This window comes from Rhizoctonia solani, chromosome 4 (genome assembly GCF_016906535.1).
Source record: "Rhizoctonia solani chromosome 4, complete sequence".
Taxonomy (NCBI): Eukaryota; Fungi; Basidiomycota; class Agaricomycetes; order Cantharellales; family Ceratobasidiaceae; genus Rhizoctonia; species Rhizoctonia solani.
In genome coordinates this window covers 2,546,278-2,568,940 of record NC_057373.1, presented here as the reverse complement: position 1 = coordinate 2,568,940, position 22,663 = coordinate 2,546,278, and the positions used below count along the sequence as shown (strand labels likewise).

The following is a 22,663-nucleotide window of genomic DNA, read 5'->3' as shown; positions in this document are numbered from 1 at the left end:
CGAGTGCCAAGGTCCAAAGGTGGGGATTGTATAAAGCCTAAGCGCCGATCATCCGGGTTCGAATTCCTCACACACTTTGACATTCCGTACTCCACCTCGATGAGCACCATCGACTCTGGAGTGTATCTGCTCGAGTCTGACGTCGACGCATCGCTGGCCGAGCCCAAACACGGCAAGGACAAATCAGCCCGCGTGATGTCTACCAACCTCGACTTTCAGCTCACCAGTCCCCTGCCTTCGTCATCTCCCGCACGCATTGGGGGTCGTCTACCGCTTCGAACCTCTCACTCGGCTCCACCCTGTCTCAGCAGCTTCTCCCTCAAGGACATCGCCAATAACCTCGACGAGCACAACGCACTCAAGCGTTCAATGGATAGCCAGCTAGAGGTTGAAACCAAGTCATCGGACAGCGACCAGGATGAGGACGTTGTGATCGCTGTGCATCCAACACGGCTATCGCGAGCGAGCAGTGTGGGAAACAGCTATGGGATCACAGGGATAGGGCGGGGATTTGACTGGAAATGGGGCAACGAGAGCGATGATGATGACGAGGAGGAAGAAGAAAAGAAAGCACCAGTTATCCCAGAGATTCGAGACGAATCTGAGCATCCTACCCCGCCTGCTACTCAGAAGAACGGCCTTCCGACTGAATCACAAACCAATTTAGTTGTTATACCCCCACACCCGAAGCCCCACGACTCCCGCAGCGTTCCTCGTCGATGTTTGTCAGGACACCACCTCAAGCTGCAGTTCTCGGTCTCAGTTTGAATGGTTTACTCAATGGCCCATCTCCCCCTGCGGGCCCCCGCTCGGCCGGTCTTCAACGTGGCTTCTCATACTCTGGGGCATCAACCCCGGCTGAATTCTCGCCCTTTCATTCACCTAGAGTTCGCTCTCCCAATCTCTCACCCTCGTCCTCATACGCAAATCTCCCCGGTGCTCTCAGCTCGCCACAGCTAGCCGCCGCCCGCCTCAACTCGCCTCGAGTGACCAGATCTCGCTCGAACCAATCCAGAAGGGTATCAGTCGTTTCTGGCCGGCAGATTCCCGTAGCTCGCATGCCCTCTCCCCCTCCGGACCCTTCGCCCGTCCCTCCTCCGCTTGCTCCGCGGTTATCGAGGCTCGCCTCTACAACTTCATTCATCAGTATCGCCAGTACAGCCGCCACTGCCCCACCTAGTCCTGGCTCTGATGGACACAATCATTATATAGGCGGGCGATCAATTGACAACTTTATGATCCTCGGAGAAGCAGGCCGTGGAGCTTATGGTATGGTCAAGCGCGCCAGAGAGTTTAAGATCGACGGCAGTCTTGGGGTGAGATTCCTAATTTATCTGTGCGCCAAATGGCTTAACGGTGCCTCCTAGCCCAATGTCATTATCAAACAAATCATCAAGTCTCGTATCTTGTCCGATTGTTGGAAGAAGCATCCTATCCATGGCACCATTCCCATCGAAATCTATGTGATGAACGCACTATCAAATACCTCATTCAAACTTCCCCACAAGAGGCCCTGGGACCCATCACGGTTCCAGACCACTTCAGCACGACACGAATCCAAGTCGATTAAAGATGGCGTCTCCCCAGGCGGCCATTCCCCTCGTATGTATAGCCACGACTTCCAATCAATACCCTGGGAATGGGTTGAGGGTCAAGTTGTTAAAGGTCACCCTAGCATATGTCCCCTACTAGACTTTTGGGAGGATGGACATTTCTATTACCTTCTGCTCCCCACTTCATCTTCATCCTTCCCAAAAATAGATGGCCAAGAGTTTCCCGGAATCGACTCTAGAGATACACCACCCAATGACTTATTCGACCTGGTCGAAATGTATCCGCAGGGATTGCCTGGATTTTTAATTAGAGGTTACCTTGGGCAGATGGCAGATGCACTCGCGTTCTTGCATAGTAAAGGCATATGCCATCGAGATATCAAGGACGAGAACGTCGGTACGTGATCTTGATGAACGATGAACGTTTCGGATCTCATTTCGCTTCATTCAGTACTCGGACCAGGTGGTAGATGTTGGTTGATAGACTTTGGAAGCTCGGGTGTGGTCAGAAGGGGTGGATGGGATACGTTTAGCGGAACGTGAGTGCCTATTAATTAGACTCGAAGCCCTCGGCTTTAAACATCATCATTCCAGCCTTGACTATGCCGGGCCTGAAATTTTGCGCGGCGAGAGGTACACCGGGCCTCCTCAGGACGTCTGGGCCTTTGGAGTGGTCGCGTACGTACTCCTCGTAGGCGAGTGTCCGTTTGCGTCAGCACAAGAAGCGCAGGAAGGCCTCGAACCCGGTACCAAGGCACTAGAATCCTTGCTCGAACGGTGCGGACACGGGCAGGAAGTCGCTTGTGAGGAACCGGATGGTGGAGGCAGGTTAGGCGATGCTCTAGAGCTTGTCAAGGCGTGTCTTTCTATAGACGTAACTAAGCGTCCGACGTTTGAGAAGATTATGGTCAGCCGCTACTTGATGGGTGAGGTCGGATGGGCACATTGGGATCCACCTGCGGAGGCACCACCGCCGGCTAAATGAATGTGGAGAGGATGGTTATGGTTAATGGGATATGGGTCAGACTCTGTGCGATTTTTTGTATACAACATTTATGCCTCCCAATCATCTGTACTATTCATTTATATGCTTCCCAATAAAACATTTTGTGAACATTACGATACCACACCTGCGGTAGCTTCGCCTCTGAGACGGTCAAAGATGGTGTGTTAGCCCCTTTTTGATATGTGACACATGGAAAACCGGCTTTGGATATATGCGCGTGACTTGGCTGATAGCATCGAAGCCGAGGGCACAGGGGAGCCGGACAAAGCCAAGGGGGTATGTGGATTCGTGACTCGGGAAACTACAAAAAATTTTCAACGGAAGAGGTCCGCGTAATCGATGAGATGGGGCTAGCTCAAAAATTTCCGATCTGATTGAAATTCCGGCCCTTAAGTTGGAGCCAAACCCAGTCGACGAGCTGCACTCTCCCTCTTCCTTCACGAGCTTGCTCTTTCACGAATTAAATTTATAGTGAGTCTACTGTCTATTCTCTGTCGACGCTGCCGTCGATGGTGTTTTTGCCCCATCTATGCGCGGTGGATAAAGTGGATGACAAGATGGTTTGTGGATGGACTTAGGGTTGAGGGTCGTTTGATCTCATTTAATCCAGTCCTCCACAAAATTTCTCTCCACCCTCGACTACCACCAGTAACCAGCACTTGCTAACTACCTACACATATATAGTCTAAAACAAAATGGGCAAGGAAAAGACTCACGTTAACGTCGTCGGTGAGTCTGTCGTGCCCGGGTTTATGATCGCCGCTGACGGTGATCATGATCTTCAGTCATCGGTCACGTCGACTCTGGAAAGTCGACCACCACCGGTCACTTGATCTACAAGTGCGGTGGTATCGATAAGCGTACCATTGAAAAGTTCGAGAAGGAAGCCGCTGAACTCGGCAAGGGTTCCTTCAAGTATGGTGTGTACGCATGTACTCGTCGGCCAGCTCGATCTCTAACTAGTATGCTATAGCGTGGGTGCTTGACAAGCTCAAGGCTGAGCGTGAGCGTGGTATCACCATCGATATCGCGCTCTGGAAGTTCGAGACTCCCAAGTACATGGTCACTGTAAGCATTGCTATATGCTCGAAACGATCCATTTCTTACGCGTCTTGCTCAGGTCATTGACGCCCCCGGACACCGTGATTTCATCAAGAACATGATCACTGGTACCTCCCAGGCTGATTGCGCTATCCTCATCATTGCTGGTGGTACTGGTGAATTCGAAGCTGGTATCTCCAAGGATGGTCAGACCCGCGAGCACGCTCTCCTTGCTTTCACCCTCGGTGTGCGTCAGCTCATCGTCGCTGTCAACAAGATGGACACCACCAAGGTACATGAAATGCCGTTATACAAGTGGAACTTGTACTCATTTTTTACAGTGGAGCGAGGACCGTTTCAACGAAATTATCAAGGAAACCTCCAACTTCATCAAGAAGGTCGGCTACAACCCCAAGCAGGTCGCCTTCGTCCCCATCTCTGGCTGGCACGGTGACAACATGTTGGAGGAGTCCGCCAAGTACACTATTTTTCCGCTATTTAAATTTGGATTTTACTGACTTTATCTCAGCATGCCTTGGTACAAGGGCTGGACCAAGGAGGGCAAGGCTGGTGCCGTCAAGGGCAAGACCCTCCTCGATGCTATCGATGCTATCGAGCCCCCCGTCCGTCCCTCCGACAAGCCTCTCCGTCTCCCCCTCCAGGATGTCTACAAGATCGGTGGTATCGGAACAGTCCCCGTCGGTCGTGTCGAGACTGGTGTCATCAAGGCCGGCATGGTTGTTTCGTTCGCTCCTGCCAACGTGACCACTGAAGTCAAGTCGGTCGAAATGCACCACGAACAGCTCGTTGAGGGTGTCCCTGGAGACAACGTCGGATTCAACGTCAAGAACGTTTCGGTCAAGGATATCCGCCGTGGCTACGTCGCCTCTGACAACAAGAACGACCCCGCCAAGGAGGCTGCTTCCTTCAACGCCCAGGTCATCGTCATCAACCACCCCGGTCAGATTGGTGCTGGTTACGCTCCAGTTCTCGATTGCCACACTGCCCACATTGCCTGCAAGTTCGCCGAGCTCATCGAGAAGATCGATCGCCGAACTGGTAAGGCCATTGAGCAGAACCCCAAGTTCATCAAGTCTGGTGATGCTGCCATCGTCAAGCTCATCCCCAGCAAGCCCATGTGTGTTGAGACCTACAACGAGTACCCTCCTCTTGGTCGTTTCGCCGTCCGTGACATGAGGCAGACTGTTGCCGTCGGTGTCATCAAGGCTGGTACGTATTATTCATCTCTATATTGTCGAGCACTTTACTGATATTCATTACTTTAACAGTTGAGAAGACTGATGGAAAGGGTGGCAAGGTCACCAAGGCTGCTGAGAAGGCCCAGAAGAAGAAGTAAATATTGTAGCCATAGTCGCTTCCTCTCTCTTTCATCTTTTTTCTTCTTCCCTTCAACTTGTACTCATTCTTATCATTTGTATGCATTGAATTATCTGAAATGCACTGAAGGAATGGGGTCGAACCGGCCTGTATCATTCATTATCTTGACTTGCCCCGCGCGTTGAAAATTTCTCTGATCGTAATCAAAGGCTATCGGAAATGGGTCTAAATTAGTACAAGAATGGAAAGCGGTTTGATCGATGGATGTGGCGCTTATCAGACATCGGCTCCGTTGGATAGTATCAATTACTCGGGAATACACTATACCACAATAATAGGTCGATCGTAGAGCCCCACTCGATTCTGTTGATTTGAGGATTTTGGGTCAAATTTGCGTTGCCTGTATCATGATTAGCTTTCAGCGAAAACTTCACTGCTCAAGTCGTCTAATGGTAACTCAATTGAGAGTCGTAGTATATCGTGTGCGTCGAAGTCATTACGAACTTTCGAATTTATCTACTTGTTCACTGGAATAATTCTCAAAATCTCGAAGCCGATCAAGATTAACGATCGGTTGGTTGAGGGGCTGGGTATTGAGCCTTCAAAACTTAAGTTAAGCAGTACCAAACCGGAGAATACAGTGAGTATTCAATTCCTCCTGAAGATGTAGCCCTGCATATAAAATTTTTTAGAGACAGGAGCTGGATGTGGACTGCGTTTCAAGAGTTCAGCTCAGCTCTCCCCTATACTTTCTCCCATTATCCATTAAATGCGTACCTCGGACGAGAAGGAACGACACTACTAGTTAGCGCATATTACATCCAATCTGGAACTTCTCGATTATTTATTTTGAGCCCAAGGAATGGCTCCAACTCACGTAGTAGAATATAGGTCCGTTCAAATTTAACTCTGGTACCAAGAAAAGGCGGGAAGCACACAGGAAGTGAGCCAAAGCTATATAATCGGTATTCAACCTCAGTGTTTGATCAATGGTGCGACCACTCATTGGATACTGGGTGTCGAGAAGGGGTGAATGATTGAGGTTGTAAGCTGATTATATGGGCTACGGAGAGGGTGATAATTTAAATGCATATGGATATACTACGATCAATTCAAATTGTATAATAAACTTCACTTAGAGGAGAGGACAAGCAAGTTTTCAAAGGATGAGTCTTCATAGGTCACTCATGTATGACCTTGCTTTCGAATTCACCATTCTATTCCAGCCATGAACATCGTACCTCGCCCAGCCCGGTCGTTTTGTTCATTTCTACTAACGCCTATACAGTGTGGATTAAGTTTCTCCTATCCACGTCTTGCTTAATTCCGGTTATTGGATTCCTGAGTCTCTTACACGGACTAGATACCTTCAAGACACATACATACACCCAAATGTTCGACAAAATTAAATTGATTTGGTCAGCTCGGCTTGCGGTACGCCATTACTAATTAAAATGCGAATAGGAAACTCAAATACTGGGCGCATGACCATTGGTATACTGAGACTCGAGCCAAATCGGCTACTAGATGAGTCTAAAAGTTGGCAGAGCATTGGGCCCCGATGTTTGGGATGTCGGTCCGATGCTCGCGGAAAAAGACTCAAAATAGGGAATCAAATCCCTTCGGCCTGTGCTCGTAACAACCATCAATTCATTTTGAGTTATTTGTTCTACAAACAAAGCAGACCGTATCTTAGCGTGGAAGCTTCAGACCGCTAACAAACATGCTTGATTTCTCCGGACACAGGGACATGTTTACCCAAATCGCGGGCTACAGTACGGTCGAATACTAGGATACTGAGTTTAGTAACTTCCCTTCTACCACGTAAATTGTAACGCACCTTCCATCATAAAGTTAAAGCACGACTTGGTCAAAGCCGCGTCCCAACGGCCCTTGGAGTGTTCATCTCGAATGAAGGCATGCTGAGCTTGTACTTCCAACAACTACGTCACGAATGGATAAAGGTAGTAGAATATATGCGGCATCTATCGACTTACGCTAAAGATAACGTTTGAATCTTCTAGGGTCTTGCGGATGAGATCACGACCGGCACGTGGGACGTGCGTATCCTATTCAAAGATCCCGCATGATAATTAATTAGACAGTGACATTTTTGTCCCCGTAGTTCTAGGTATGGGGCATACCTGCTTGCCGAAAATCATAACAAGTTCCGTGCGGCCGTCACTAAGATCACCTCTCTCTACTCTAGCCAGTGAGTCGTCGTTCTTGCCTTTGCCGAGCGTCCTCGAGTGAACATCAGTCGCAAAGAAGCACACGGAGGCGAGGACCCGGGGATCAAATGCAGCCTGATTAGGTATTTGAGCGCTCAAGCTAACTATTTTGGACGGGTGAAGGTGAAATGCGCATACACGGAATGCCAGGTGTCCTCCGAGACACATCCCTGTAGCGGCAACCCGGCCCGTGCAATTGGGAAGTGAGACGAGGAGGTCAACCGAGAGTGTCGCATCTTCATCATAAGCGGCCACTTCTTTTTCGATCTACAAATAATTTATTCACATCAATTCTCGAGCTGATAGGCCTCATCCTTTTGCTGGACGATCAACCTACTTTGAGCTTGTTCCCAAGATCGGTACCTGTATACCCAGTTGAACACTTCACGTGGATGTGGGGTTGATATTGAACAAACCTTCGGTATCGTACGCGAGGGGCTCCGGCCCAACAAATTCATGATAAGATGATGGACAAGCTTTAGGAGAGTTATTCAGCAAGTTCAGACGAGACTAGGGAAGCTTGCTAACATACCAACTACATAACCCTGACTTGCGATCTGCCCCGCAAATCGTTCGACGGGACCCGTGACTTGATAGATCTCGCTGAGTGAATAGGTAAAAGGAGTGCATATGTAATGTGAATAGGCAATACCTAAAGACGACTACTCCAGGGAACTTGGCCTCGGGGTAAACTAACAATCAATCAAATAATTATAATGACTTTGTCTCCCAGAAAGAGACTATACCTTGAATTACAGGAGAAATGACAAAGATTCTAATAGTACCATTGGAGGCCTTAATGTCGTGGTGGGTCTTGGTGATCAACATGATGGTTCAGTGGTTGTGAATGTTCAAGCCAGTCCTCTTCTAGGCTTTATATACGCATCTAGTGAGCACGCATACAAATTGCACTACAAATATCAATACAAACTTGAATACAAAATCCAATACAAATGGTGAGAGGTGGGAGGATCGATCTATCGATAGTAGAGTATCCAGCTTCGAATCCGAAAGACTCCTAGTAGTCTATCAAGGAGAAGTGATTGTTGCGTTACAAAAGTAGTTTTGTAACGGTGTAAGCGCTAGTGAAATTTGAGTCCGTCGTTGATCCGGACACTGCGAATCACCAAACGATACCAACGAAACATACGGCGTTCCCGACACCTCAAGGCCCGCCGACACTGTGAGTTTGCATTTTGTCATTTCTAGTCGACATGAATGATTTCTACGCATTGCATGCGGCTGGGTGATCATACTAAGTTTGGGGCTGGATTATGCATTCTGCACTTGGATGGACAATAATTATTGCTGTGAGTTTTGGGACAAGAGCTGACTTTATTATTATTTGCAGACCAAAATGACCGTCAAGATTGTCAAGAAGCGCACCAAGCCCTTCAAGTGCGTTATTATGTCCCCATCCCGGCGCGTTCACACTAATCCACATCCATAGGCGCCACCAATCCGACCGTTACGTCTCGGTCAAGGAGGCATGGAGGAAGCCCAAGGGTATTGATAACAGGGTGCGCAGGCGGTTCAAGGGCCAGTTGCCTATGCCCAAGGTGCGTTTCTGGAGCTCTCCGATCGCTAACCACATGCTGAGAGGCGTCGGGGACACAGATTGGGTACGGCTCGAACAAGAAGACTCGCCACCTTCTTCCTAATGGACTCAAGAAGTTCCTTGTTAACAACGTCCGCGAGCTCGAGCTCTTGTTGATGCACAACAAGAGCTTCGCGGCAGAGATTGCACATGGTGTCAGCAGCAAGAACCGTGTTACCATCCTTGAACGGTACGTATTGTATTTATGCTTTCAAAACAGAACCCAATTCAATTCTGGTATTCAGTGCAAAAGCTTTGAGCATCAAGGTGACTAACCCCGCAGCAAAACTCCGCTCCGAGGAGTAAAACCGTCTGTTTTGGTTGCCAGTTGCTGTCTTTTTTACTCGTTACTTTGCATGTATCATGATGGATTCTTTGACATATGAATATGCGCTCTATACTTTGCACTCACTTTCTTGATGAAACAAAATTATGCATTTCACGTCAATTCGTTCATTTCAGGGAGTTCCATTTAAAATACCACATAAGCGCTCGCGTAACTTACGCTTGAGTCTTGAAGCTTTCTGCATTCACTACTCTGTTCGTATCGCACCCACTTGACCGCACTAGCCCTAGGTGAATCACCCCTTTCAAGCTCAGCCAATGCTCCGAGCAATACTCCAATAGGGTGCCTCCCACAGATCGTGTTCTTAGTCTCCTTCAAGTATTTAGCAAAGGCGTCATGAGTCTGAGCCGCCGTCTTGGTATCGGGAGCTTCGGTTGGTAGAGTAAGAATATCCATAGCTTGCTTATCGAGTGCTGTAATGCTCTTGTAAATCGGATAGTCCTCGTTGGGTTGGATGCTCCGGGAGAGCTTCGTTGGAGTAGCACTCGGGGGAGGGGAGGGGTAGTAAAACGTATAACTAAAACGTGTGCCCCTTTGATTCCATATTAGCCGGATGAAATTTCAGATGTATGGCGGATGGTGCTCACCAGTGGCAGAAATCACTAGAAACAATGCATATGGTGTCTGGCTCCGCAAAGTATGGGGCTAGTAGTGCTCCGAAGTCTGCCTCTTGGTCCTGGTCGACTGCTCCCACAAGTATAGGAACTACCTTTATATCGAGTCTAGGTTTATTGTTTGAGATAGAGTAGCGATAACGTCCACGGATCACCTACCCTGCAAAGATTTTCCTCACATAAGGCAAATGCATCTCGATACTATGTTCATCCTCATCGGTACCGAGGGGCATATCTTCAAAAGCGCCAGTTTCGCGTAGCTTTGCGATGGCTATATAAACATATCAGTTCTCAATGTTCATAACGGAGATTCCTCCACCCACTATCCAGATCTAATGGCAAGGGGCCTATTGGAGTCTCATATGACTGGCATTTGGACAGGGCGCAACTTCTCAAGTACACATGATGAGAAGGCCCGAGGATAAACACCCGCTTTCTGTGGATTGTATTATATTGACTAACACGAGCTTGTCGCAAGGTCACTCACATGCCGGTAGTATCAATACTCTTATATGCCCATGCCGCAGCAGGCCCAGAATACGAGTATCCGGCGTGCCTAGATATATGTCAGATCAATGCACAATACGTAAAATCAGTGATCCGTACGGAGCAATAATGGCCTTGCAGCCTGTAACTGGTGGACGGAAACCTTCTAGCGCACCATCTTGGACGAGTGCCAGCCAGCCATCGAGTTGTGAATCAAGGGTTGCGGCTAGACTTCGATCAGAAGCTGGTATGACTCAGTTTTTACTGCCTACCATTGTCAGTATACCATGACCCGGCGTGTGTTGCTCGTCTGATAGACATCAATTTGGATCTGGAGGAACGTCTGGGGCGGCAGGAGGAGCACAGCCACATGTCGTGTCGCTGGATTTTGGTGATTGTAAAGTTCACCGTCAGGGACTCGATCAGGGGAATTGATATGGATGATCACACATGTTAAAAATTCACAAAATGAAGTACGGAAATTCCAGAAACATTAGGTGTGATTATAGACCAGGGTAATACGTATTAGCAAATAAGTATGGATGTCCACAAGTATGCAATGCGAAATAGGAGCGCCCCGTGACCGTTGTAGAATCCCGCACGTGGATATCCATGACAAAAAAGTCACGGATGGAAGTCTAATCCCAAAGCCACTCTTCCTCTGCCATCACCATCCACCCAGATCACGACCCTCTTCCCCCTCCCCCCATGTCCTCCGCCGCCCCCAATAATTCCGGTAAGATAGCAATATATGCACCATACACACAACCGCTGATTCCGATCTACAGCATCTCCAACCCCTGCGGAGGACCAAAACAACCACTCCCGCCCCGGTTCCCCTGCAGATGGTACTGCACAGAACAACGGCCCGGACTCGGATACCCTCACCTTGCGTGCACTTGTCACTACCAAGGAAGCCGGTGTGATTATTGGAAAAGGCGGTAAGAATGTCGCCGACTTGCGTGAGCAAACTGGCGTCAAGGCTGGTGTGAGCAAGGTCGTCCAGGGCGTCAACGAGCGTGTGCTTAGTGTCAGTGGCACCGTCGAGGATGTTGCCAAGGTGGGTACTCACGTTCTCAATTTTGTATTCCAATCATGCGGCTACTAGGCCCGGTACTCTCTGCACCGCCCAGCAATTCTTCATTTCGTATAATCTAATTTGAACACAAATACAACCTACTTGCTCAGTTACTAACACGGCCCATTATAGGCATACACTCTAATTATCACCCAGCTCCTTCAATCCGCCCCCTCGTCTCCAGGTGCACCTCCACCACCTCCCAGCAGCACACATACTTCCCTTCGTCTCCTTATCTCGCACAACCTTATGGGTACCATTATCGGCCGCGGGGGTCTCAAGATTAAGGCCATTCAGGATAACTCGGGTGCCCGCATGGTAGCAAGTAAGGAAATGCTCCCACAGTCAACCGAGCGCGTTGTCGAAGTTCAAGGTTCATCTGAGAGCATCGGACGTGCAATCGCCGAAATCGGTCGTTGCTTGCTCGAGGATTGGGAGCGCGGATTGGGTACTGTACTGTACCACCCCGGCCCGGGAACAGGTGCCGACCCGTTGGGAGGCACTGGTGCTCGTCGTAACTCGGGCGCATTTGCTCCTTCAACGTCGACTACGCCTCGTCGCATTAGCAGCGCCGCCGACAATGTATACAGTGGCGCATCCAATCGTCGCTCAGTATCTGGTATCAGTCAGGTTGTTGGCAACAACTCTCCTCCCTCTCGCAGTCCCCCTCCGTCTCAAACACCTCCTGCCGCCGCCCTTCGCACTCAAAATATCTCGATTCCCTCGGACATGGTAGGATGTATTATTGGACGCGCTGGCTCCAAGATTACCGAAATTCGTCGCCTTTCTGGTAGCAAAATCAGCATCGCCAAGACCCCTCATGATGAGACCGGCGAACGTATGTTTACCATCGTTGGTACCCCCGACGCGAACGAGAAGGCCCTGTTCTTGCTTTATAACCAACTCGAAAGCGAGAAGGAGCGTCGCGTTGGCCGTGAGGCAGTTGGAGAGTAAACGCCCGATTTGTTCTTCGTTCAAGCATTATCACTCTTCCCATCCCTTTCCCCATCCCTTTACCTACCCTTGATGTCTTTTCTCCGAATGTCCCTTATGGCCCACCCCACCCCTCTCCCTTGGCCCCCTCACGTACCTTCCCCACGTTCTCGTTTAGCAGAATACTCAATTCTAAGTGTGTCGCTTGACAGTACATTCATCGAGCACGCATTTCACCGTTCTTCCTCTTTGGACAGTTTGCCTCCAACCTTTGTTCCCCTTGTCCGTTTTGTCCCCATCCTATCCCCTACCCCTTTTCTCACGCTCTCGAAAATTTTGTACATGTCATTCATGTGTAAACGAAACGCACGACCCGATGAGCTAGTTTCTGAATGGCAGGTTGACCGATTTGCGAGATCCATGATATTGCTTTGCGTTGAGGATACATGATTACATACAGAATATCGTTGCAATTGGATGGTTAGTGTCCGATACCTAATACTTAACAGTGGTGCTACGAGAAGCCGATAAAAACGGAACAAAGTTGATTGTGATATCATCTCCACTCGTGGTCGCCGTCACTTTCATAGACTAAACGCGTGGCAGATGAGTCATACAATTGATTGACCGTAATTGGACATTCCGGCTTACCATCGGATTCGCTCTCCGTGTCGGGGTAGTCGTTCCGGTAAAAGTCCTCCTCTATAAATGAATAAAATTATTGGACGCTCAATCAGATGGGCTAGTAAACAAACCATTCGAATCTTCATCAGCCTCGTCTTTGACCGAGTCACTCTCTTCTTCATCGGCGAGAATATCCCCCTCGGTGGGCGGCAGTCCTGATCTATTCGGAGGCGAGTCAGTACTGGTTGGGGCAAAGGGAGTTGAGTACGGCATACAAAGTCCCGACGTTGGCCAATCCATCCCAAATACTTAGGTCTCCGCTCAAGTTCTGACGCTGATAGAACACATCCCAAACGTAAACTTCATCCTCATCCTCATCAACTGGCTTCTTTGATGCAGTGGCTGAGTTGCTCGTCACGGGTTTTCTGGGAGGGGGTGCATCCAACGAAATCTCGTTGACTAGCCAGACCAAGCTTAGTTTGCCCCTAGAATGTCCCTGAACTGTGGGGTCTCACCTCGCAAATACTCTTGCAAAAGATCCTGGAACTCTTGCATCTCGGGCGCGGGTTCTTCCGGCTGCTCTACAATTGATGGGCCCGCGAGTACAGCCTCATAAAGAACAAACTTTGGTTCTGGAGGTTCGGTTTGGTCCGTAACCGTCGAAGTGGAGGTGGAGGGTAATGGTTGTCCGGGGATAGGGATAGGTACCGGAGCTCGGGCAGTGGCAGCCCCGGTCGGCAGTGATGATGACTGAGCAACATTAGAGGTGACAGCGGAGGAAGGGGCCCGAGTAGTTCTTAATACTTTATATTCGCGGGTAGGAGGAGGCGCCGATCTGGGCGCGCCAGGAGGAGACATAACCATCGCGACCGGAGACGATACCTTGGGTGACGCTCTAGGCTCTTGATTGATCATCGCCAGTCGTTTCTTCCCAAGGTTTATTGTTCAGTCGAAATGCGGTGTTTAAGTCCGGAGAGCCAAGGGGAAACACGTACATGTAGGTCCTTGGCCTTTTGGTCATCCAATAGGGAAGGATCTTCTGTCATTGTCTCTGCAAGTGCGAACACACCCTGTCCCTCTCCTGCCCCTCGATAGCGCTTGGTTTGGGAAGGCAGATCAATCACTAACAGGATGGCCTAGTGAGTGCTTGGAGCACACCGCCCACAACATTTCACCGACTTAATGCATCCATGGGCTCATCAACACGCTTTCGTTTGACAAATATTGCACGAGAGTATTCGTTGGATGTGACTGCCATGTTGTTAGACTGAGGAATAAGAAATGACGCCTGTGGGGTCGATGAGGAGGAGAGCAAAATCACGCGGATGTATCCGGAGGCGTCAGCTTACGTCACGTATTGGGAGTAACAGGCCATACTCCGATTATTGGCTCAAAGTACATAAATTACAAGTATCGTAGATGCAGAAAATTGTGTTACTTGGTGAAAAATGCGACGAGTGTTGTGAGTTGAATATAGAGCCCAAACCCTATCGTCATGTATGTAAACGAATCACCCAGAACACGGATGTGAATGCCCAAGTATTTGCTCTGCGCTCATTCATACGCCGCGACTCGAGGTGTGTTCTTGAGCTCGGTGGGCACCTTGATGAGCGCATATCGTTTTAGGAAAACAAAGAAACCCGTCAAAACACTAGTTTCCAGTTCATAAATTTGGCTAGACCAAAAACTATAGCGAGACTGGCTACAGCCGGCATAAGATTGAGCTGGATAATTGTATAAATCCAAATTGTGCCTAAAGGAGGCGCCTGGTACAAGAAAGTCAGAGATGGAACAGAAGGATAAACCCCACTTTACCTGACGAGTGACGTGTAGCCAAGAACCTTTATTCACCAACCAAATCATACGTGGCCCCGCTAGTATTGCCGTCAAGAACAACATGAGCTGAGCCAACGGAGTCGCCTTGTACTTATTCGCTGAGTTCCTGGTTAGAATACACCAATGCTCCTGCAATTCCGACGCGTACTGTAATAGATCAGAATGAAAAGGACTGTGTTGTGTTAGCGACGACGGGTGTTAGACCGAACAGATAAACTCACTAGGGACGTTTGTCACAACTCTTCCAACCTCCTCTTTGATAGTCGGTTGTTGGGCGTATTGTTGCTGGACCAAACTATATTCTCTAGTGAGTAACTTGAGAAGGCAATGACATGGAACAAGAAACACACAGATCAAGTACGATATAGAGCGTACCGAGTGGTATAGCCATGATAGTGGTATCAACTAGAGCAAAAATAATAGCTTGTTCAAGGGCACATATTCAGTAATAGACAATAACTCACGTATACTATCAACTAAAGGCGAAAGCTTCTCCTCATCTTTGGCTGGCAACCGGCCCAATATCCCTGTCTCGTTTATCAGCCGCATTTGTTCATCGTGTGGTATCTCTCCTAATTCTGAAGGTCGAGAAAGAGGTATTCCGAATTTATCTTCAACTGTATAATCATCATGGTCGGATTCTGGCTCTACTTCGATTTTTGCCATATGGTGGTATACCAGAACAGTGGGCGCTTGTACTGATACCTCGTTTTGGCACGTGGACGCGTGCTTTCCGGGGCCCGGGCCACTCGGTGAACTTGAGTCGTATCAGGATGATCATAATAATACTAGAGTGCATGTTGAACAAAATACAAGTTGAAGGCGATGAGCATCGTCGCGAGTAACAAATAAATAGTAAAAGCATGACATAAATAAATAGATGCCGAGTCCATATGCTTGATGCCCATGACGCCCCAGAGACGGACAGATAGACGGAGATAATAATAAATAGACGCAATAGAAACACCTCAAAGATAGCCAGTAGTGGAGAACGAATTCGAACCTTCAGGGGAGCCATGTTCAGAAAGCGAAACCGCCAAATCCTGTAGTGGGTATGTGTACATGGGAATATCGAGCCCAAAATTGGCTGGTAGTACAGGTTTTTGAATCACATCGTCTAGAAGGCAAGTCAATAAAGACGTTTGCGAGCAAAGATTCAACGACTGACCAATTGTTTCTTGAAGGAGCTTTTCTTGTCGTACTGCATATATTCGGTTAGCATCATGTTTGTGTACTATGTGTGGCCACTTACATCCAATCGGAGAGATATTTCCAAACTCCAACATCGCAAGTTTCAGTGTTTCAATTTCGCCCCAAACCGTAGCTTCTCCTCCACGGTCCCCCGTAGTTATATGTCTTTTACAGAGCTGGACTAGAACTACAGCGGCCAAATACCAGCAGACCTTGAGACTGACGTCAAACACGCTATCCCAATATGAATAAATATGGGGGCTTACCGTTACAAAGGGATGGAGCCGCTTAGTGTCGAACAGTGTACCATTTAGTAGGAAATAATTACGGATGATAGATCTGGCAGCCTGTATGCATCGTACGGCAGAAGGGCACCCAGGGTTCGAATAATCGATGTGAGCATTGTGAAGAGAAATCGTAGCCGCATAAGGTAGCACATGCGCCAGGTACAAATCCGCGTCGACCATAGACCCGGTCGACCCTGCTCCCAGGCAAGATTTGTAGTCATCTGGTAATGATTGAAGAAAATCTACCGCAACGAGGCGGTCGAGAGCACGAAAGACGGCACTATCTCTAGGATCACCTGACCGTCTGGAGGATCGGCTATCAACTGTCAGGTTATAGTCGGTCACTTTTCCGAATAAAAGGGTGGCCTTGATGAGTATGATGTATGAATCCGTGTAGCCGATTGGGTGAGAAAGGAAGAATGACGGATCGTGAACCTTTTGTGGGTTGGGAGAAACCAAACTCTACAAAGCCAGCTGATCAATACTTAAGCGACATACAAACAATGCGTTCACCGTACCTCGCACTCAAAATCCACAGTGCATATAGGCAGCTCTATCGCCATCAGATCTGCCTCTGCCACGGAGGGCTTCCAGGCTCCCAGCGAGACGTAGCGATCAAACATGACTAAAGACCACCAAGCTCTTCGCTTCTCTTCCATTTGGGTATTGCTCGGAGTGGGCTCCAGGAACGGCCGTGCGTTGAATTTTCTATGCCGCCGTAAGTATTTCGGTAAGCGTCCGAAGCCGAGGGTCGGCATGCTTGGACTCACATGTCAAGATTTCTTCCTTCTGCGTAAGCCCAGTACTGCAAAATTATCGATGCCTGAAATATTGCCAAATCGGTTGAATTAGCTCGCAGAGCCGTTTCTAATATGGTCCGAGTCTTGGCTGCATGAAACTCGGCAAACTTTTCCTGACGGCTCGGTGCATCGTGAGATGCCCATCGACTTGAAGCACAACATATCGCGTGGATGAGTATTAGAGGAGGGAATTCGGGATGCGTTGTGGGCAAGGAGAGGCTGGCAACGAACGAACTTCGATGTAAAATACGGGAAGCACATGGATCGTTTTGGAAGAAGAGTTCGACGCTGAACAGACGTCAGCTTTGAAAATTCATAGCTCCTAATTGGACTTACAGGTGAGCAACAATGTTAGGAGCCGGAAGATTCGGGTCCCAATCTTTGTCCGGCTGAGCTTGTGGCGAATAATCGGCGGGAAGTGATCGGCTCGAAGTGGGCGGGCGTCGTACTGGTGTGTGCGATGAACTGTCGGTCGCTGTGTTGGCTCGTGTGGCAGCTCGAGGACGCGCATAAGGCGTGGCATGTTTACGCTCTGAAACAGACACCGATGGGGAAGTAGATGGACGTGAGGAGGCCGGTGAAGACGAAAAGAGATATGGTTGGGGCGGGATTGTAGGAGATCGGTCTTTACTTTTATCTGACCCACTTGTTGTTCCACGTGTGGACCTTGCCATCTCCGGGGATAGTTGCATCGGTGGCGACGGGGATTTTCCTATATCGTGGCCCTTCTGTTTAGCTTCACGTCGGGCACTCTGAAGTTTGTTTTGAAGATCTTCAATCTGCGCCTCGATGATCTTTATCCGCTCCACGGGATCTTCAATCGAGTCGGGGACGACGGGGACGCCCTCAACTGGGTCGTAGGAGCATGTTGGAGCAGGCGGGTGGCTATGGAAATCACGGTTTACAAATAATCTCGCACAATCGCTTTACTCTTACCTGAACCCAACGGGAGGCGGAACTGCAATCTAACAGGGGCCCTGAGGTAAGCAGCTGTTTGTAAAGCGTTCATCCAGTAACCCACCAAGGCGTTCCATTGCCGGACACATGTACCGCAATGCCTGGAGCTCATTGTGTGAGATAGAATGCAACCGAAGGAGCGAAGTACTCACGGTCTACCAGCATCACATTTGAGTTTCCTTCGGCGACATTGTTGACAAGCCTAGGATAGTATAGCAAATTAGTTACCTTGCATCCGGAGTTTGGTGAAGTTCACTCACTTGATTCCTGCGGAGAGCAGGACCAGAGCTGGCGGCGGGTTTAGGCATCAGGATTGGCGGGCGAAGCACGGCCTGTTGGTCAGGCCGGGGAGCACTATGCGCTGATGGCGGCCAAAGGGAGTATGTGTGTCCGGTGAACCCAGTGTGGGTCGCTATATCGAACTTGGGAGGGTGAGATCGGTCAAGACGTACAGCCCCCACAGCTCTGAATGCTTTAAACGTCGAATCAGCTTGCCACAAACCTTTGTTTACGCTCGTCTTCTCCACACATCATTGTTGCAAAATGTACAGGGCTACGAAATAGTATCCAAAACCGACGGGACGGATGAGAAGGGCCTATGAGGAGGGGCTGTGCCAACCTAGACAGGTACGATCACCTCGGTGAGATATGATCGTGGACCCCAGTGGTCATTCCGTGTGCTCAGGCTTCTTGGTCGGCGTCTCCATCGGGCATCTGGATGAACACTGGTGAATCCCAGTGACTGAGTCAGCAAAGGCAGTGTGCGTTCTGATTGAGAAGTTGATGTCGGAAACACCCTAGCATACTCTGGGTTCGAAGTGGGCTTTTTTGAGAATATCGCTTGGTGAGCGAATTATCTCACACTGTCCCGTTTTGCGTTCTTGTGATGGTTTCTCAATGGATGAACCATGTGGCGCCCATCTCGGTGCCACAACAAACCCCTCTATGCGGTGCTTCGGTCATCTCGGCTAACCTCCGGCGCTATCCCAATCAAGACCTTCCATCCGATATAATTACCTACCAAGGAAGTTGGTATGCTAGAGCTTCTGTAAGAGCGGCAAGCAATCCTTATTTAATAATAACATCTCTCTCGCTTATCCTAACATCTCCCTATACTCGATTATCCGCTACAACACTGACAAGTTTGAACTGCCGATGAGCCAACGCGTCAGAAGCCGAACTTTAAGGACTAATTACATTTGTAATCTAGTGCCGACACCCGTGCCGCGGCGGCTAGATTCCGCTGATCGATCGTCAGGGACAGCGCGTTGTATACCCAAAACGGTACTCCCATTGCGTATCGTTTCAGCAACTCTCGTTGCTCCACTATGTCATAGGCCCCAACATAAGCTAAGTAACTACGATAATTCATTCCAACATATTCAAAATATTTAAATGTCTTAACTGACGCAAGTGATGAAATAAACCGTATCCAAAATGGCGTGCGATTTATTCCGGATAGTCGTACCGAATTCATCAGCTTGTAATTGATCGGTAGTTCCGTCCTGGTAAAATCATCTCACGCCGAAGATATCGGCCATTCTAGTCTCGACCTGTAATTCGGGTTGCGCTACTCTACTGAGTTCTATCTTATTCAGGCTCGGAACATCCCATAATGTGCCGAACATATCCAGATGCAGTTCACTAAGCCAACAAACACAAGGAGTCTATCACAGTCAGTTTCAAATTACAAAGCTCCAGTAAATCTTCACATAACGTTCCATTTACACGATTAACAGTTAAAGTTTCAACCCCAGCTCTATGATTCCCTTATATGTGTCATGGAGTATGTCTCGTCTTTGCAGTGTTTCGAGCCACCTTGTCGGTATTTCGTCGTAGCCATAGCAAGCTCCGGCTAGTTCTCCGTAAACTGCACCAACTGTATCAACATCACTCCCCAGAGGAAGCAACAGCATCAGGCCCTAAGGCAAAAGAAAAAAAAAAGGAATCAGCATCCCGGTCGAGACAGAATTTTCAACCCACCTCCTCAAAAGTATCACTATGCCATAATGCCCAGAGAGCAGCCTCCAGTGTGTGTAAAACATATCCACTGGTCTCAACATCCGCCACAATCCTTTCCTTATAGCGATGCTGTTTATGAAGATCCATAAGCTCAGGACTTTCTAAAGGAATCGGTGTCCCATCGGAAAATGGCGTGAAGTCCGGGTTGAGTACCACTTGCTTGCGCTCTTTTGCCGTGTTCGCTTCTGCGTGATAGAAGCCTATCATATATGCAGTGGCCAGCACGCATGAATCCACGCAGAGAGGACTGGAGTGTGTGATCTTGGACTGGAGAGATGCCGTTTGGATCGCCAAAAAAGGATCTCGATGAAGGGCCGCTGGCACGGGCGATAATCTCATCAGGGAACCATTACCGGAAGCCTCTATCTCGGGATTCATATTTGGCAAGTGTGTAGGCCGAGGACATTTGGGGTCAAGCAGCTTGGAGTACGATAAAAGGGAGAGTTGAGTGGTTGCACCTAAAAATAATATTAAACCCCACTCCCAAAGACGAGATTTCCGAATCACGGTTCACCAATGTCGAAACATACGCCCGTTACCGACATGTAGCCTATTCGAATATTAAACAGTGTTGGACAATAGCCTCTTTGCTTACCGTGCTTCCACCAGCTCGCCCACCGGCGTGCAGCATCCACCCAATCAAGCTTTCCTTCGGTGCTTGACAGCGACATAGCCAAGCATAACTACAAATCATGGTCAAAATCGAGCAAAAATATGTCAGCCATTGTTGTAACCATGCCTGCATAGATGTATCATCCGTCCAAGATCCAGGAGGCAGAGGCTTTCCCTGAAACTCATGTCAACATATGCTTAAGCCTGGATGCGGATACAAGATCTACGTTGTGTGAGAACGTGGTACATGTTACCATATTTTTGGATGGGACATACGTCCCCCTATGCCGAAACTGTTATTTAGGTTACCATGTGAATACAAGACTACAGATACTGTATATCAATAAATGTAGTCACCTCATAAGGAGCCCCAAGGGCATCACCAACCGCGAGGCCCCATAGGCTTCCCTTGATACGCGACTCGAGTGTATGGGTATCCATATTATTCCGGCAGGGTTAAATTTCGCGTCGGAGGAGAATCACAAGAGAAAGTTACAACGGCGGCCGGATTTATATGACGACGCCGGTACCTGATCAACAGTGGTGGGTCACTGCTGACAGAGCCTACAGGTATTGTGGCGGTGCCTCGTAACATAGCTATTCGGTAAATGTTGCATTGTTGTGCATAGTGTCAAAACCGGAGTTATACAGTGAACTCTCGTTCCATGCTTGTTGACGGGGGCTCCAATCAAGGTGACTGAAACCGGGATTCCAGTCGCCTTATTGGCTGAACGGTGATAAAGTCATTCAAAAGGAGCGTGGAATGAACGAGCATGGGGCGGGGGGTCTGTTGTAATAAAATCACAAGTTTGGGAGCAAGCATATCGGCCAAGATAGCAGAATACTGGATATATAATAATATTAGGGTCTCATTACATGGAAACTTCGCGAATGCGCGGAGCGTAGTATGTGGTTAGTAAATGCTTCGGAGCAAGAGAATCCCACCAAGTAGAGGGTTATTCATTACTGTCATCGTTAGAATACGGTCGGTAAGTGCCTCTTTCCTGTCCGCCACGATTTCCAGGTACGTTCTTGTTCCGACATGTGTTGGCGTAGTGACCTTTTTGCCCACACTGCCAAGCAATATATGAGCCAGCCGCGCAAAGTAATGTATGTGCCACAACATACCTTGAAACATAATACGTCGTCCAAATTACGCCTGGGAACAAATCCTGTGTTATTCTGGCCAACAACAAAGCTACCACCTGGTCCATTTGGTCCCACTCCATGTTCGGTGAAACGTCCCCACCCTGGCGGAGGAGGGCCTAGGTCGCGTTGAGACGGTGGAGATGGGGGTCTGTATGCTTCGGGAGGAGGAATGCCAGGTTTGGGACTGTGCCGTTTCATTTGAGTGGACAAGGCCTTGGCGGGAGCAAGAAAGAGGACTTACTGGCCACGTTTACATTCTGGTCCATCAGGGCAAAATCCGCTTAAGTATAACTGACACGCAACACGCCTGACATGTTTTCGAGGACAATCCGGTCCTAAGAGCACTAGTCAATGTATATGCTTCTGGTATCTCATCACGACTCCCACCTAGCTTACAAAAGCCTCGTTGGTAGTCAGGGCACTCAATTTTTCGTTCCTTTGGATGTGCGTATAGGCATTCGTCACCAGCCGTGCATGTTCCATGCCGAGCGAACCACCAACATTCTGGCATACGTCGTAGGTTGTATTCATGCAAAAACTCGCATCCATCTCCCTTTTTACAAAGTCCACGCAACCAATGCTTGCAGACGGTGGCAAGTCGATCACGACCCGGGTTCCCGGAAGTACCGTCCTGTGAACCGAAATTTAGCGGACTGGGTGTGGTGTGTCTCAACGGACAGTGTCTCGGGCCGAGCGGGCATCCAGCAGGTGTCAAAGCAAGGCGGCATATTTGCTCATCTATAAAGGAAGTTATAGTACTTGTGTGATATGATTAAAAATAATAAAGGCATACCTGTATCCAGTTTTAGTCCCAATTGATTCTTAATGTAAAGCTCCACCGTAGAATTCACTTGATGAAAATCAGGGTGTACAACATCCGCGAGCGAAGGATTTTGAGTCAGTGGATCAGATGCTTGGGATGCCATGCCGGTGGTGGCAAAGTTCAAGTAAGAGCAGGGTGG

At 48.7% G+C, this 22,663-nt stretch overlaps 11 protein-coding genes across 11 annotated transcripts; 4 read left to right on the top strand and 7 right to left on the bottom strand.

Moving 5' to 3' along the window:
* Positions 1-99: 99 nt before the first annotated feature.
* Positions 100-2,538, top strand: RhiXN_00853 (CAMK/CAMK1 protein kinase; the record flags this gene model as incomplete). Its single annotated transcript, XM_043320672.1, has 5 exons — positions 100-666; positions 708-1,316; positions 1,368-1,950; positions 2,005-2,092; positions 2,148-2,538. 5 exons carry the CDS (start codon positions 100-102, stop codon positions 2,536-2,538), a joined length of 2,238 nt encoding a protein of 745 aa, XP_043179684.1.
* A 716-nt stretch (positions 2,539-3,254) lies between these two features.
* Positions 3,255-4,957, top strand: RhiXN_00852 (Elongation factor Tu GTP binding domain; the record flags this gene model as incomplete). The annotated part of the gene is made up of 7 exons (XM_043320671.1): positions 3,255-3,288; positions 3,345-3,479; positions 3,533-3,627; positions 3,680-3,892; positions 3,942-4,078; positions 4,130-4,830; positions 4,890-4,957. The coding sequence occupies 7 exons, from the start codon at positions 3,255-3,257 to the stop codon at positions 4,955-4,957; spliced, it is 1,383 nt and encodes a 460-aa protein (XP_043179683.1).
* Positions 4,958-6,652: 1,695 nt separating this feature from the next.
* Positions 6,653-7,997, bottom strand: RhiXN_00851 (dienelactone hydrolase family protein; the record flags this gene model as incomplete). The annotated part of the gene is made up of 10 exons (XM_043320670.1): positions 6,653-6,726; positions 6,779-6,881; positions 6,936-7,007; positions 7,083-7,244; positions 7,308-7,436; positions 7,507-7,532; positions 7,586-7,645; positions 7,702-7,772; positions 7,822-7,861; positions 7,916-7,997. 10 exons carry the CDS (start codon positions 7,995-7,997, stop codon positions 6,653-6,655), a joined length of 819 nt encoding a protein of 272 aa, XP_043179682.1.
* Positions 7,998-8,443: 446 nt separating this feature from the next.
* RhiXN_00850 (ribosomal protein L32) lies at positions 8,444-9,072 on the top strand (the record flags this gene model as incomplete). Its single annotated transcript, XM_043320669.1, has 5 exons — positions 8,444-8,479; positions 8,521-8,567; positions 8,620-8,728; positions 8,787-8,956; positions 9,012-9,072. 5 exons carry the CDS (start codon positions 8,444-8,446, stop codon positions 9,070-9,072), a joined length of 423 nt encoding a protein of 140 aa, XP_043179681.1.
* Positions 9,073-9,238: 166 nt separating this feature from the next.
* Positions 9,239-10,533, bottom strand: RhiXN_00849 (AmmeMemoRadiSam system protein B; the record flags this gene model as incomplete). Its single annotated transcript, XM_043320668.1, has 7 exons — positions 9,239-9,644; positions 9,700-9,834; positions 9,886-9,997; positions 10,050-10,162; positions 10,214-10,282; positions 10,333-10,438; positions 10,485-10,533. 7 exons carry the CDS (start codon positions 10,531-10,533, stop codon positions 9,239-9,241), a joined length of 990 nt encoding a protein of 329 aa, XP_043179680.1.
* A 387-nt stretch (positions 10,534-10,920) lies between these two features.
* On the top strand, positions 10,921-12,244 carry RhiXN_00848 (cytoplasmic protein; the record flags this gene model as incomplete). Its single annotated transcript, XM_043320667.1, has 3 exons — positions 10,921-10,948; positions 11,001-11,272; positions 11,423-12,244. 3 exons carry the CDS (start codon positions 10,921-10,923, stop codon positions 12,242-12,244), a joined length of 1,122 nt encoding a protein of 373 aa, XP_043179679.1.
* Positions 12,245-12,718: 474 nt separating this feature from the next.
* Positions 12,719-14,105, bottom strand: RhiXN_00847 (Transcription factor Iwr1; the record flags this gene model as incomplete). The annotated part of the gene is made up of 7 exons (XM_043320666.1): positions 12,719-12,804; positions 12,875-12,925; positions 12,979-13,067; positions 13,123-13,306; positions 13,363-13,774; positions 13,843-13,970; positions 14,027-14,105. 7 exons carry the CDS (start codon positions 14,103-14,105, stop codon positions 12,719-12,721), a joined length of 1,029 nt encoding a protein of 342 aa, XP_043179678.1.
* Positions 14,106-14,490: 385 nt separating this feature from the next.
* RhiXN_00846 (uncharacterized protein) lies at positions 14,491-15,349 on the bottom strand (the record flags this gene model as incomplete). The annotated part of the gene is made up of 6 exons (XM_043320665.1): positions 14,491-14,613; positions 14,663-14,781; positions 14,832-14,855; positions 14,905-14,978; positions 15,034-15,088; positions 15,148-15,349. 6 exons carry the CDS (start codon positions 15,347-15,349, stop codon positions 14,491-14,493), a joined length of 597 nt encoding a protein of 198 aa, XP_043179677.1.
* A 302-nt stretch (positions 15,350-15,651) lies between these two features.
* On the bottom strand, positions 15,652-18,226 carry RhiXN_00845 (Fungal Zn(2)-Cys(6) binuclear cluster domain; the record flags this gene model as incomplete). The annotated part of the gene is made up of 11 exons (XM_043320664.1): positions 15,652-15,800; positions 15,852-15,884; positions 15,936-16,086; positions 16,141-16,623; positions 16,680-16,869; positions 16,932-17,249; positions 17,298-17,846; positions 17,898-17,926; positions 17,983-18,019; positions 18,071-18,120; positions 18,179-18,226. 11 exons carry the CDS (start codon positions 18,224-18,226, stop codon positions 15,652-15,654), a joined length of 2,037 nt encoding a protein of 678 aa, XP_043179676.1.
* Positions 18,227-19,657: 1,431 nt separating this feature from the next.
* RhiXN_00844 (ADP-ribosylglycohydrolase) lies at positions 19,658-20,611 on the bottom strand (the record flags this gene model as incomplete). Its single annotated transcript, XM_043320663.1, has 4 exons — positions 19,658-19,840; positions 19,902-20,398; positions 20,455-20,490; positions 20,536-20,611. The coding sequence occupies 4 exons, from the start codon at positions 20,609-20,611 to the stop codon at positions 19,658-19,660; spliced, it is 792 nt and encodes a 263-aa protein (XP_043179675.1).
* An 897-nt stretch (positions 20,612-21,508) lies between these two features.
* Positions 21,509-22,627, bottom strand: RhiXN_00843 (mRNA 3'-end-processing protein YTH1; the record flags this gene model as incomplete). The annotated part of the gene is made up of 5 exons (XM_043320662.1): positions 21,509-21,625; positions 21,681-21,885; positions 21,943-22,036; positions 22,089-22,439; positions 22,495-22,627. 5 exons carry the CDS (start codon positions 22,625-22,627, stop codon positions 21,509-21,511), a joined length of 900 nt encoding a protein of 299 aa, XP_043179674.1.
* Positions 22,628-22,663: the final 36 nt, after the last annotated feature.